At 42.6% G+C, this 15,490-nt stretch overlaps 1 protein-coding gene across 5 annotated transcripts in view; it reads right to left on the bottom strand.

Annotated features, from left to right (window-relative positions):
• Positions 1-11,370, bottom strand: part of MME (membrane metalloendopeptidase) — a 95,642-nt gene extending 84,272 nt beyond the window's left edge. Inside the window, exons 1-3 of one of the 5 annotated variants that reach the window (XM_036446128.2) lie at positions 11,124-11,370; positions 6,486-6,655; positions 5,706-5,741 (exon numbers count right to left, since the gene is read on the bottom strand). In XM_036446128.2, coding sequence (XP_036302021.1) covers positions 5,706-5,741; positions 6,486-6,645 — 196 coding nt within the window. In that variant the 5' untranslated portion in view covers positions 6,646-6,655; positions 11,124-11,370. Of the gene's footprint in view, positions 1-5,705; positions 5,742-6,485; positions 6,656-6,962; positions 7,077-8,491; positions 8,512-10,791; positions 10,812-11,123 lie in introns of those variants that run through there. The other 4 variants (XM_045583620.1, XM_045583619.1, XM_045583622.1 and 1 more) reach the window with 4 other exon arrangements.
• Positions 11,371-15,490: the final 4,120 nt, after the last annotated feature.

Below are 15,490 nucleotides of genomic sequence, written 5' to 3'. Positions count from 1 at the left end.
CTTTATCCTGGAGATTCTAGGACCTGCTAATATTTGCTTCTTTAAGCCCTCAATTTCTTGTTCTATCTGATGTACAAAAATCACCAGTGAAGCTGCTCATTGTTTTCGGTAAAGTAGCTGGTTTCTGGGTCTAAGATATTCTCCTCCTCGGACTGGATTTAAGTATTTTCACTCTCTGAGAGTCATCTTACATCTCTTTGCAGGAGTGGAAGCAATCTGCTCTCATCTATTGTGTGCACAGCCATAAGGTATTCAAGGTTTGGCAGATTCTATTCTTGTTTGAGGCATCATGGCGAAGGGGTCATGAATACAGGCTCTAGAGCCAGGCTGCCTCCTGGGCTGGAATCCTAACCCAAGTTTTTCCATCTGCAAACAGAATGGGTAATGGAACAGCCTCACAGGGTCATTATGAGGATGAAATGTGTTAATACATGCTAATTGCCTACAAGAGAGCAGATACATAAACATAGGGTAAGTGTTAGCTATGATTCTTCTATTTCATTATCTTCTTTTTTATTTTATTATGCTCTATTATTCGTGATTATTGTCCTGCATTCTATTATTATAGTCCTCTGTGGACCTATTTAACATTTCTTCCTTATATCTGTTTATTATATACCTCACTTTAGTAATAGTACAGCAGTTTGATAAAAAACAAACAAACAAAACACTGTGTGTGGCGGTCTGTGCTTTAATTCTTCAAAGATAGTCTTTACATATACAAACTGATTTCACAGAGGAAGGGAAAAGCAGACATAGAAACATCAATGATGGGAGAGAATCACTGATCAGCCACCTCCTGCATGCCCCCTACTGGGAATCGAGCCACAACCCAGGCATGTACCCTGACCTGGAATCAAACCGTGACCTTTGGTTCCTGGGTTGATGCTCAACCACTGGGCAACACATGCCAGACAAGACAGTCTTCAAAATCAAGGAACTATGGAAGGAGTATTATTAGTTCTCTATGGCCACTTAACAAATTACCATAAAATCAGTGGCTTAAAACAGCACACGTGTATTATTACCTTATAGTTCTGAAGATCAGAAGTATAAAAAAAAAGTTGGCAGGGCCGAATTCTTTCCAGATGCCCTAGGTCAGTGGTTCTCAACCTTTCTAATGCTGTGACCCTTTAATTCAGTTCCTCATGTGGTGACCCCCAATCATGAAATTATTCTCGTTGCTACTTCATAATTGTAATTTTGCTACTGTTAATGAATCATAATGTAAATATCAGTGTTTTCCGATGGTCTTAGGCGACCCACTGGTTGAGAACTGCTGCTGTAGAGCCTAAGACCATTGGAAAATTTTATGGTTGGGGGTCAGCACAACATGAGGAATTATATTAAAGGGTCACAGCAATAGAAAGGTCGAGAACCACTGAGCTAGGGAGAATCATTCTTTTCCCTTTTAGCTTCTAGAGGCTACATATATTCCTTGGCTTGTGGCCATGTCACTGAAGCCTCTACTTCTATTATCAGATCTCTTTCTCTGATTCTGACTCGCCTGCTCCCTTATTCCTTATAGGAGCCCTGTTACTACATGACTCCATCCAGATAATTCTGGATAATTTCCAAATTTCAAGATCTTTCTCAGTTGCATCTGCAAAGTGCTTTTTGCCATAGGATCCAGGGATAGGAATTGGACACCTTTGGAGGCATTATTCTGCTTACCACCAAGGGAAAAGCACTGGCTGAACTCTTGAGATCACTTAAGCCAGTGGTGTCCAACCCGAGGTGATTATGCTGCTCAGGAGACACCAGTATTTGGCAGTGTCTGGAGACATTTCTGGTAGTCATAACTGGGGAAGGGGGGTTGTTACAGGGCATCTAGTGGGTAGAATACAGGGAAACTGCTGAACATCATACAATGTACAGGACAGCAACCTCCTCCCAACAAAGACTTATCCAGCCTAAAATGTCAACAGTGATAAAGCTGAGAACCCGTGATTGAAAGCATGTGATTCCTGGAAATCTTCTGCATCGGTAAGGTTGCCACACAACGGGAGTATGGCAGGGCTTAGATTTATACAGAGATGTTTGAGAAATCACATACAAGCTCTATAACTCCGTGTTTTTGACAATCTTATATGGTAAATAAGAGATGAATAACATGACTCATACTTTAATAGTAGGGTTTTAAGCACTGCCCTAACTTGTTATTTGTTGAGTAGTTTGTTTTATTTTAGGTCTGGTGTAATCTTTCACAAGACTGTATTTCATATATAGACAAGTTCATTTCAAGTATATATTATAAACATCATTTTTATGGATATTATGAATGTTTAAACTCGCAGATGCTCAGATGTAAGTACCTCACTCCAAATAGATTTCAAGGTGACCCAGGATCTTCTGCAATATTTTATTTTTGCCTTTGTATGGCCCCTCGACCTCATAGGATCAAAGAGAAAAGAACACTTACATGATATCCCTTCCACTGGGAGGAAGATTTAACTTAGAATCAACATTCACTTAAATGTAAGCACCTTGGCTTATGTTTTCAATGCTTAATTTTTCAATTCTCCAGAATTTCTGTGCTTCGGTTTAAATTTTCCCTGTCCTTTAAAATAATTTATAGAATTGCTAGTAGAGGACCTTATATGTTTTTCTACATTTTTTCCATCTTCCTTTTCTTTTCCATCTTTCTCCACTCTTCTCATTCTCTCCCTTTCTTGGTTACTTTCTTTCTGTTCAAGAGTTCCCCAACTGTTCTTAATTTGCAGCAACTTAAAAATGTAATAGTTGTATAATCAATGGCAGAAAAGACTTCTTAACCAGCAAAGGACTGTGCATGTGTGCATGGGTGTGAAAATGTTACCCATAAGGGTGAATTTGAACTTCATTTTTTTTTTCACCCAGGAAGAATAATAACTATGAATATGAAAGTATTCTAACAGATTGTGAACCAAGAGAGCAAAATGAAAAAACACACACAGCAACCTTGTTTACCACTGAAGCTATTTCTATTGTGTACATTTCTCTGCCAAGATACAGTTCTACAAAGCGTTTTACATTTGCTATGATTTCTAAGTTACAACGTAATGATACAGGTTAAACACATTTTAATGAGTTGAAACTTGCCAAGCAGTATTTAACAAGCCAAAGCCATACATCTCCCTAAACATTAAGTCACACCTGAGATTCCAGATTTCAAGCATCACATTGTTCATTGGGGTAGGTACCACTAGAGGAAACTACAGAGATCTCTGTCTGCCTACTAGTCAAAGGATGCAATTTTTTCAAAAACCAAATGCAAGAAAAAAGAAAGAGAGAGAGAGAAAGAGGAGTGTGAGCGAGAAGAGAAGGTGTGAAAGAGATTTAAGAGATCTGTCAATTGTATTAAAGACTGAGAAACTTGGAGCTAATTAGAGGTCAATGCCTAACTGAAAGTTTCTCTAAACTGGATGGTGTGAGCACAGAACAGGGCAGCTGGTAGAGGGAAAGGAGGGGGAGGATTTGGGGAGAGAACAAATGGTAACTTTGACAACTTGGGCACATATCAACTCTGGCACAGGGTCCCTGGATATCTCCCAGCCAAAGCACCTGCACCACCATTTCCCTGGGGGAAAAGGAACTTGTTTTGTTTCTAGGAAAGCCCATGGGCAGCAAATGACTGTTAGCCCAGTCAGGTCTCTCTCGAGCTGCCCATATCAGGTATCAGGTGTATGTATAGCTAGTGCACTAAGACCCAGAGCCATATAAATAAACAAATAAACAATCCAAAAGCAATACAGAAATGCAAAGGAGCACATATTCAGGATATTAGCCTATCACCTTTCATCTCAAGATAGTTTCCCATTATTATTTTGCAAAGGTCTGTGAATAACAGAAACCCAGATAAGAATATCCACCAACAAATGGTTAAAAATCCTTTGGAATACGTTATTCATTGGAAAGAAGTTTAGAATCTCTTGTCCAAGGACAATAATATTTTACTTATATCCAGGGTGCTTATATCCAAGCTCTCAGCAACATCCCGCTATCTCCCGCGTCTACATTGTCTTCTATTTTTCACCACACTGTAATGCATGTGACTTCTGCAGCTCCTCAAACTTCTCCGACTTTTCTCTTCCTTCTACTCTAGTTTTTCTTTAATCCTCACCAGAGAAGACATTTTTTTCAATTGATTTTTTTTAAATGTCATTATTGATTTTTTAGAGAGAGGAAGGGAGAGGGATAGATATTGTAGAAACATGGATGAGAGAGAAACATCGATCAGCTGCCTCCTGCACAGTGGGGGGCTGGGCCCACAACCAGGGCATGTGCCCTGACTAAGAATCGACCTTGTGGTTCATGGGTCGATACTCAACCACTGAGCGACACTAATTGGGTCTTATTTCCACCAATTTTTAGGGAAAGAGAAGAAAGAGGAGGGAAGGGGAGAGGTCACAGAGAGAAACACCAATGTAAGAGAGACATATCAATTGGTTGCCTCCCACATGCACCCCAACTAGGGAGGGGATTGAACCTGCAACCCAGGTACGTGCCCTTGACAGGAAATCAAACTCAAGACCCGCGGGTGCCTAGGCTGACACTCTAACCATTGAGTGATGCCATCCAGGGCCTTCTACTTTAATTTGACTTCCAATGTCCTTTAAGTTCAGCCATTACACCTCTTCTCCTTTGGGAACTCAAATACTCCTAAGACTAGGTTATTGCCCCTGGGCTGACACATCCTAATCCATCCCATGAAAGACTCTCTAGCCCTCCATCTCTACCTTCCTGCTGTCTCTCCCACTTGGATGTTACCCCAGCTTAGACTCATCTTGTCTAACTCCATACTTTATCACATCTCTCCCTAGAACAAACTTACCTCCTACCTTCTCTACTTCTAAGTGAACTGACACCATTTTCCTGAGTCCCTTAGGTTTTAAAATTTGGCATCATTTCCAAATTATTCATATCCTTCATTTAGCAGCAAGTCAGTTCTATCAAGCCAGCCAATTCTCTCTCCACAGTCCCACAGCTGTCTCATCCACCACAGGCCGACCTCCCCATCACACCTGAGTTACAGCAACAGCTCCTACTGCCCACTCTTCCTGGATTCTTACATCTCACTTAATCCACCCAGCCTAGCATTCCCAGAATCACCTTTCAACATTTGCCTCATCAAGTGACCTGTTCAGGAAAATATCCATTTCTTTGTTATCACAGCATCAAGGCTGAACATAGATTTTCCAAGCTCTCAGCAACATGCCACTATCTCCTGTGTCTACATTGTCATTGCTTCTCAACAATATGATTTACTCCTGCTGTTTTATTCTCCTTGTTGGGAACTCCCTCTCCTGTATCTCCACTTCAAATCCTGACCCTGCTTCAAGGCCCCTCCCAAATGTCTACTTCTCCATGTAGCTTAAATGACTACATGTCACCCCCTTCTTTGTTCTTGCCCCTCACATGACTTGCATGCTCACCATTTTATACATGCTGATTTTCTTTCTGCAACTACATGGCAAGTTCCATAAAGCTAGCACTATAGTTCGCTTTCTACTGCTCTACATACACTCCAGAGCTGAAGGACTGAGGTCTTTTTAGAATAAATAAGTTAATGAATCTACTATTTAAATACATTTCTACTACAAGTAATTGATCTATAAGTAAATGAATAAAATCATAAAACAAATGTAGAGATATATATTAGCATTTTATTTTTAAATGTTATACATTAATTATAAAACTATTCAATTTAAAAGCCACCTTCTTACCTGATTTTATGCAGTCTGATGTCTTGCAAATACCATCTAGAAAAAGGAGGGTATATACATAAATATTTATAATTACACTTTCCAATTCCTCCTTATCTTTTGTTCTTCTAAAAACTACCAATTAAATGGTCAGTTCTGTAAAGCAAGAACTAAACCTGAGTATTACATGTCATTGTTAGTAGCTAGAAAGACATAGAGGAATAAAGTGGGAAAATCCTAAATTTGAAATTTTCATTATGAATAAAATGTATTTATTACCTCATCTCTACCCACTAAGCTCTAGGTGTTTTAAATTTAAATAATCAGTTGTTTTAGTCCAGTAATCATGGTGGGGTTTTTATTTTGTTTTGTTTTGCCATTAAGAAACCAATAGTTTCTAATCCTTATTGTAAAAACACTTCTAAGACTCAAATGAGACCTCTTAAATTCCTGTGAAGCCCTTTAGAATTTCAATGACACAACACTACTGACTAATTGAAGCTGACCACGAAATTGTGTATACTTTAATCAAATAAAATTATACATCAGAACCCTCATAAAGTAAGCATGAGTGCATTAAATATACTCGGCAATTAATAATTTAACTCAAACATAAAAGACACTGTACTTCAGTCAGTTAATTGTTTTGACATATTGATAGTGCATTTTGTAACAGAATCTTTATGGCATCATCTTTCAGTTAATAGTTTTTCTCCTTAACCCCCCGGGAGACGGGGAAAGTATGGGATGAAAAGTTTCCTCTCCTCTGCATTTGTGTGAACAGGTGTGGGAGCAGCTCACCGTCATAGGTTGCATAGAGGGCTATCATGGTCACAGCAATGATGGTGAGGAGCAGGACGAGGATGGAGAGATTGATCTCCAAGGAGGTCCATCGCTGTTTCTTCTTTGGCTTCGGGGTGTTGATATCAGTTATATCCATCTGACTTTCTGATCTGCCCATCACCTAAAATCAGCAAAAAGTGGAAAAATAATCTTTAAATGCCAATAACCAATTAAAACACAGATAAAAAGAAGAGGAACGATATATACAATATTCTAAATGCTACATGTGGCTGAATAAAAGTAAAGGTTAATTTATTTTAAATAAAAAACACAACTTTTAGGTTCAAAGTCAAAATGTGGATTCTGACAGTGAAGGATATAGAGGCAGAGGCATTGGATAGGTCCCTGTCACCACCTTTTGGTTCTTTTTTTAAAATAAAAATAGTCACAGAAGATCCAAGCAAAAATACACAAGAGACTCGGTTAAATACTTACACATAGGATTCCTTCAGCAGTTCATAAGCAACTAATTACTGTGCCGTCATTAAGGAGAGTTTTAAACCACCCTTTTGAACTTTGGACAACGTCAAAGGTGAATTTTATATCTTGTTCCAGTGGATTCATTTGTATGCTTGGAAATCAATGACTAACGTTTTGAGGTTTTGACTAAGCAGTAATTAGAAATGAGTCCAGATAAAAAAACAAAAATTAATAAACACCTGCAATAGTTTTATACTTTTAGTCTTAAAAACAACGTTTGACTTTAGGGTTCAAAATTATGAGTATTGCTGATGTGGGTATCTATTAACTGGCTAGACAGCATTGTGAAATGGTCATTCATCGGACCAAAAGTCGGTGGTTTACCTCCACGAATGAAAGGTTTTAATCATAATCTCTTTATGCAGCTAAAGAACAAAAATATGGCCCTGGCCGGTTTGGCTCAATGGATAGAGCATCGGCCTGTGGACTGAAGGGTCCCAGATTCGATTCCAGTCAGGGGCACATGTCTGAATTGCAGGCTTGACCACCAGTAGAGGGCTTATAGGAGGCAGCCGATCATTGATTCTCTCATCATTGATGTTTTTATCTCTCCCTATTCCTTCCTCTCTGAAATCAATAAAAATATATTTTAAAAAATAAATACAATAAAGAACAAAAATATGATTTTAAAAAGTCTACCTTGTATGTCAGGGTGACAATGGTTAAGATATTTATTTAACTTGTATTTAAATTAATATTTCTACTATTAACAGCTGACACTTATTAAGAACTTTCCATGTGTCAGTCACAGTTCTTCATGCTTTAATGTACTAATTCATTTCATCTTTGTAAGGTAGATATTAATATTCTAATCCTCTATCTTAGGAAACTGAGGCACAGAATGATCAGGTAATTAACCTTATTTTCTACATAACTAGAAAATGTTCTTTATAAAAAAAGGAACACATTTGGTCACTGTTTGACATATTTTATCACCTTATAATAAACGCTACCTTGAATCATACTGCATAAGCTTGTGGGGAGGGGGGCGATGTAAGGAATATAAGCCTAAAAATCAAATGCCATTATGGTTCTTTTGGAAGCCAATTGATTGTCTATGGGCCATCTACCAACTGCAGGGCTGAAAAAAAAGAGCACTGCAAACTAACAGATTAGCTTTTTATAGCCTGGTACAAATTAAGCATATAATTTAGTTCCTAGATGAAGCCACTGCTCAGAATTGCTGTTATAGTTAAACAAAACACAATTCCCTGAGGGTGTGTTTTGTGAAAATTGAGGCACAGGATAAACTAGAAACAGAGTCTTACATTTGAAGCCTGGCTGGGGAGATCCAGCAAATTACCAGAAATTTAATCTCTCTGGTGAATTATTAATAAGTGAACCACAACTGGACTCTAAAGTTCTGAATACCAAGTCTTAAGCAAGCTTACAGGAGGCTATAACCAAGGACAGACTTTCAAATAAAAATATTTTATTAGACCATGAAAACCATGTCTGCTCAATAAAAGTGGAATGTAATGTACCTGAATGTTAAAATGTCTTCCTTAATAGTTATGCAACTCATGCTGGCTTGGTCTCACACAGCCCCTGGGGTTATGATATGGAATTGCATTGATTGTAGTCTTCATAGTTTTAATAAGGGTGGTTGTGGGGGAGGGGTGAGAGGGTAAAATATGGGAACACATTTAATACTTGGACACCATACACAGAGATAAACAATAAAAAAAATAATTTTGCAAGTTCTCCCCAAAGGAGTTGAGACTGACCTAGAGAACATCTGAATATTAGTCACTTTGCACAAATATTTCCCTTCCTTTCTTGAGTATTTCTCTTCTCTCCCCCCTTCTCCACCCCCCCTCCCCTTCAGTTCTTTCTTTGAAACAACAATCAGGAAAACTTCTGGGATTTTAATGGTTCTGCACCTAAGGCAGCAGAAACTGTTGTAGGGGGCAGTGACCAAAGAAGGCTAGTCCTTTTGCCTATGTCAAAAGAATATCAGCTTTGTGCCACCTGCAAACTCTCCGTCTTCTGGTAAGCCCCCTGCAAATCTCAGTTTTTGTTCCTCAGTGTCACTTTTTACCGTCACTGAGCAAAAGCAGAAGTGATGCAAGCTGAACCTCCTCATTAACTTTCACATTCATTTCCAGGTAGTTGTGGTGGAGTCCTATCTCCTTTTAAGGTAATAGGGGTCAGAATCTTGAACCTCCGGATGAAAGATCTCATCAACTCCCAGTACCCAACTCAACCCCACCCAACATCATTTGAGAGAGTTTGGAAAGGAGAGCAATTACACAAAAGAATAAAGTTGGTACCTGTAGTCCCAAAATAAAGCAAAATATGCCCAACACTTATTTCCACCTTAACTGGAGATGTTAGGAAGTTCAAACAGGAAGGAGAGACTAGATAAATTTAAGAAACCTAACCTTGAAGAACCCTGTAAACCAGCTTGACAACATCACCCAAAGAATAAGAGATCATTTTGCTTAAGTAGAAGCTGAGTTTCAAAACAATACAAAGCAGCAATGCTTATCCCCGTGGAGGATACACACCGCTTTATCAGATAATCAAATCCGAGAATTTAGCGCGTACTTGGTTTGTTAAGACGAAGTCTATAAACCTAAGCAGTTTTCATCTTCACAACGCATTACATTTATAATTCCAGCAAGGGCCTGAGAGCACACTCTGCAATTAGTTTGTCTTATGGAAACTGAGGCACGGAAGCCGGAGAAACAGGTTCCAGATCGAGATGGTAGCTTCAGAAGCTAAGGAGGCCGGTACTCCGCAGACATCATCTCCCTGTTTTCCCTCAGACATTCATCTGTAGGTGTTCGCCAGGCCTAGAATACCGAGTTCTGGATAGAAAGCCCCATCCACATTACTCCCCTAGCCGGACCACGAAAGTCACTGCGTGGAGCCCAAGACACGGTCCTGGCTGGGACCCAGCACTAATGCAACAGAGGGAGGAAGGCACAGGCCTTCAGAGCTGACATGCGGGTGGAGGGGTTCCCCAATACTGACACTGCAGGCCAGGTCCCTACTTTGCAGTTTAACACAATGACCGTTTCGGTCAGATGTGGTAAGGACTACTAGACCCAGTGGCTAAAGAGGAATGTTCAATTGCAATCACCCTTATTTCCAATACACATAGATTGCGATGGGTTGAGAAAGGAAACTTTCATTTACAAAAGAACTGTCCTTACCCCACCCCCACCCCTGCCAATAACCCCCGTGTGATGAAGTGCCCTCCTCGCATACATTACATAACAAGAAACTATGAGGAGTCTAGAGCAAGGTGAAGAGGTGAGAGAAATGAAAAGCTCTTCAGGTCAGGAAAAGTAAAAATAGAAAAGTGAGTGGCAAACGAGGAGCACAGCCGCCAGAAACCAAAATGAAAACAAACCTTGCTTTAAAAAAAAAAAAAAAAGAAGAAGAAGAAGAAGAAGAATTCTGTGCACAGCGGAATGGCAAATCCCCAGCCCCCAAATCTCGGTACCCGCCCCTCACTCCCCCTGGCAGCGGCTGCAGGCATCTGTGAAAGGAATCCCAGGAGTCGACCTAAGTGCACTTCGGAGCCCTCCTGCGGGTCACCTCTCGGGCCCCTCTCCCCCCTCTTCAGGTCCCAGAGCGGCTCCTGGCCGGGCACGCCTCCCTGGCCCCCCACCGCGGGGTCCGGGGCGCAGGGATCGCGCTGGACTCGGGCCGCGGACCCTGCTCCGCGCGCCCCGGGGACAGCGGCTGCCCCGTCCCCCCGCGCCCGGCCGGCTCACCCTCCCCGCGCCCGTCCCGCGCCTCCCGCCACCCCGGGCTCCCGCGCCCTTCGGACCCTTCGGACTCTGCTCCCAGGTGCCGGCTGGCTCTCCCGGGACGCCCCCATGGGATCGGAGAGAAGTTGGAGGCTGCGGAGCAGGCACATCCCGACCAATGAGCGCGCGGGGCCGGGAGCCCTGCGCTCTGAGCGCCGGGCAGTCCGCGCGTCCGTCCACCCGGGCGCGCCAGCCACTGGCGGCGCGGGGCTCCGGGCTCCGGGCTCCGGGCTCCGGGCTCCGGCGCCGAGCCCAGGCCGGACTCCGGGGAGGTTTCCGGGCCCGCCTCGGCCCGGGCCCGGGGCGCCGGGGTCCCCGCGCATCCCTCGGACCCGCACCCGGAGCCGCTCACCGTGGGCGCTCAGCAGATCCCGCGCTGGGAGTTGGGCGGCTGCTCCCGCCGGCGCTGGGTCAAGCTTCGCCACTTGCTCATCTCCGCGCCCCGCGCGTCTCGGGGCTCTCACCCCCCTCCCCCCGCCTCGCCGCTGCAGGACCAGCGAGAAGAGCAGTTCCCCGGGTGACCTGAAGGTTTCCGCTAGGTCTCCCCCAATTCGGTCACATCACGCGTGGAGGCCGTGTGTGTGTGTGTGTGTGTGTGTGTGTGTGTGTGTGTGATCGCGCGCGCCCCACCCCCGGCCGGTGCCCCACCTCACCCTTCCCAAAAAGAGCTTTGTCAAACATTCTTGGAATTGCTTAGCTTGGGGCAATCAAGAAAAACAATGCATTGCCTCTGATATTCTGTTAAGTGCTGATGATGAAGGGTCTGTCTCTCTCCCTAAAGGATCTACTCTCTTTTTCTCTCGCATTCTTGTTTTGCTCCTTCTGGCTCATTTTTCTCCCTCCATCCAAGTTTTCTTGCTTCCTCATTTTTCCTTTATTTTCTCTCTCTCTCTCTCTCTTTCCTTCGTGTTCTTATGTTCTTTGCCCCTCTTTCCCCTTTCCTTCTCTTCTTCTCCTCTCTCCCCCCAAATCCCCCTCCCACTCAACCCGCCCCTCCCCCCGTTTTGCTTTTCCCGTCTTCTTTTTTCCTTCCCTCTTTTTTTTGGGCAGATCAAATATTTTGTCAAGAGCTACATTTCCTACTGAAACTCACCACTCCCGCCTCCTGACTCTAGGGAATCTAGTCATGAGGGTACCTCAGGGCTTGGGGATGGAGAGTGAGGGAGTCAGAGAAAAAATAAGCTAAAGTGTGTCTGCTCTAACCGCTAAAATTAGCTGTCATGTGTCTGGACCCTGGTCAGTTTTTGTTTTTGTTAACCCTCACCTGAGGATATCTTGCCATTGATTTTTTTTGAGCGAGTGGAGAGTGGAAGGAAGGAGAGAACGAGAGAGAAACACCTCCACTGAACCAAAGCGGCTAGGGCTGGGCCCTTGTCATTTGAATGCAGCCAAACAGCACACCATTTAAGACCTGTGGCTTTTTTTCAAAGGGGCACAAGGACCTTTCCTTTATAAAAGCTGCATTTGCCAGTCCTGTCAAGGAGCTCAGAAGACCTGGACCTCCCTTGATTTATTTATTTACTTACTTATTGCTTCTCTTATTTTCAGTTCAATTATTCAATGCCAGGTGCGTAAGTAGCTTTAACATGGATCATTTTCCTCCTTTGAATCACATATAATTGCAAACACGTATGTGGTAGGCAGTCAGACAGACATGAGCAGAGCAAGGAAGGTGGGCCAGGTAGAGAACATAACCGGGACAGAAAGCCAGACGCGTACCAAAGAGCAAAAGTGAGGAAACAGGACCCATGGGGTTAGACCTCCTCAGGGGGTAAAGGGAACGAAGCGGCCCAAGGGTAGCCCTTCTGCATTAAGCCCCAGGACAGTAAGGTTCTGACCTGCATCACATCCGTCCAGGTCTCAGTGGTGTTTCAGGTCCAGCAGAACCAGACAAACTGTCCTCAGGACCGGCTGCATGGACTAATGACCCCCTGCCTTGGTGCCAAGCAAGGGCACAGCTGGGAAGCTGGTGAATATGCTATGAAGATTCTCACCTGGGACCTCCACTAAAATCCCCACCCTTAAAAACCCTAAGGACAGAAGACCAGGAACTGAGTGCCCTCCCTCTCTCTCCACTCTTCCCTCCCCCACTCCCACCCCCCAAGGTGAGTTACTCTTACCCTTGACTCTCCGAAGCTTGAGGGCCCTTCTTTTGCCTCTGTTACATGTTTCTTGAGACCATTTCTTCTACCACTCACTTCTACCTCTATGACTTTCTTAAGAAAAGCTTTCTCTTACAGCTTGAGTCTTCTCTCTGAATTCTTTCCTAGTCAGAACTCAAGTCCCAAGGTTGCTGAACCAAGGTCTGGTCTGACTCCACCAGTTTAACTCCTGGTGCTGTTCTCACCTCAGCCAACACACACTCACACACACACCCCTTGGGAAATTCGTACTGATACATAGGTGGGTTTTTCTAAACGTGGCAATATCTCTTTTTAACATCAAAATGACTCACTGTTTTGAGAGACCCTTTGCACTGACAAATTTTACACTTTTCATGGTAGAGAAAGCTGAAAAGTAAGGGGAAAAAGTCATGCTTACTAATGATACAATAAATGGAATAGAGAGGCATTAAAAGAAGTCATAACAGTAGTGAAATTAGTTAAATATAGAGAAATCTAATGTATAGATACTCTCTTTGTTTTACTCTTTATTGGTGTGTTTTGCAGACACTACTTAATCCTCACAGCAATCCTAAAATATGGGTGTAATTACCCCACAAATGATTATAAGAAGCTTGGCTAAGTTAAAACCACTGGGAAGTGTCTCAACTGGAATGTGAACCTGGTTCATTTTGACTCAAACGTTATCCTCATTTTACAGAATGATTGAAGCATAGAAAGGTGATTTACTAAAATATATTCTGTGAAAAGGCTACATCTTCTAACACTCCAGTGCTTAATTTTTATTACCCTCCAGCTAAATTACTAAAATGTTATTTCAACCTTACATAATCGACAAAGAATTATAATGACTTACAAAAGTCTCTTTTTATTTCTTTCTTTGTATTCTCCCATGTAAGTAGTCCTCGTTTCCTTCATAAGGAGTCATGTACATACATTTCTTCTAATTAACATAATAACAAATGTTTGTGGGGAAGGAAATCCTTGGGAATAATCCCTAAATATTCGTATGAACAGGAAATTCCATAAACTCATATGCCTGGTCTTAACATTTCAATTTAAACTTTTTAAGCTAGTTTCTGTCTTCTAATTTGCACCAAAATTTAAAACAAGAAGCCGAAACTGGTTTGGCTCAATGGACAGAGCGTTGGCTTGGGGACTGAAGGGTCCCGGGTTCGATTCCGGTCAAGGGCATGTACCTTGGTTGCGGGCATATCCCCAGTGGGGGGTGTGCAAGAGGCAGCTGATAGATGACTCTCCCTCATCGATGTTTCTAACTCTCTATCTCTCTCCCTTCCTCTCTGTACAAAATCAATAAAATATATTTAAAAAATAAAATAAAATAAAACAAGGAAAGTTTCTTTGGAAGGTACTAATATTCCCTATACTGTGTCCCCACCTATCCCATGAAATATTTTTCCCCTACCTTGCCGGTGAAACTGGGTTTCTTCGCTCTAGGCGAAGTCTTCTGTTACAGAGGTCTGATGAGACACCAGATGTGAATGTCCCCCCATCCTGTGTGGTTCTGGGTTCAGGCTCTGGAAGAGAGACCGAGGCAAATGAAAGAGATGAGACAAGAAATAATTTGGGACTATCCTGGGACTAGGCGGAAGCACAGATCAAGAGGAAGGACTCCGCCTGCTGACCTCACCATCCTTTTATTCAGTTTGGGATACACCTATAGCCCTTAGGCAGGCAATCTCCAGTAACAGGCAGACTATCTTATCAGTAAAGATTCATATGACTGTCTGGTGAGAAAGTTACTTCAGCTACCCTCCTCTGGACTCAACAGTGAATGCATAGTTCTGACCTTTGCCAGAGCACAAGGGTCACCAGCCTGTCAGGATCCTTGTCCACACCTGTCTGCTAGTGAAGACAATAGGCGGATTCCCACACTTGCAGTTCAGGAATACCTTAGTAACAGTAGAAAGTCAGATGGTTTAATTTGTTTATAGCACCTCTAAGCTGAAAGTTGAAAACAAAGAGAATTCATTTAATTTTTTTTAACTAAAGATTTGTTTATTAAAACTTTTTTAGATTACTCAGTGATGAGTTCTGTGGACCCCAAAGAAGAAAAATTTCTTTGACATAAACCCTGAGAAGGAATTTGTGTACTGAGATGGACTCCCCGTGGTCAGGTTGTTATTGGTGGGGAGCACTTCTCATCCCAGCAGGTGCTGTTGGGAGTGGGTTTCTTGCGATAATCTGAGAAAAGGAATTTTCTGAGATTTGCACAGGGGGATGAGATGTCGAAAGCTTTATTTCTGTGGAATTACACCCATGAGTTTCTAAGGTTCCATATCCCTCTATCCTGTCTATGGGATTATGTGTTACCAAATTTTTATGGGCTTGCATTGGCCCTGCCCCCTCTGGCCAATGATCTCTGTTCAGAGCAAAGATGATGGGTTGGTTAGAGAACATAACTGGTTTAACTAACCAGCATCTTCCCTATGTCATCCCCACTTTGTGCATACCTCGATCTCCAGTGTGTTGGATTCCTCCTCCCAGTGATCTGTGGGAAAAGGCTGGTGGTTCAATAGGGAGTGTGAAATTGCAGCTTCCTTGAGAAGCTGACCAAATGGCCCTGTTTAAAATG

Source organism: Pipistrellus kuhlii, unplaced genomic scaffold (assembly GCF_014108245.1).
Source record: "Pipistrellus kuhlii isolate mPipKuh1 unplaced genomic scaffold, mPipKuh1.p scaffold_m20_p_2, whole genome shotgun sequence".
Taxonomy (NCBI): Eukaryota; Metazoa; Chordata; class Mammalia; order Chiroptera; family Vespertilionidae; genus Pipistrellus; species Pipistrellus kuhlii.
This window is presented reverse-complemented; position numbering and strand designations above follow the sequence as displayed.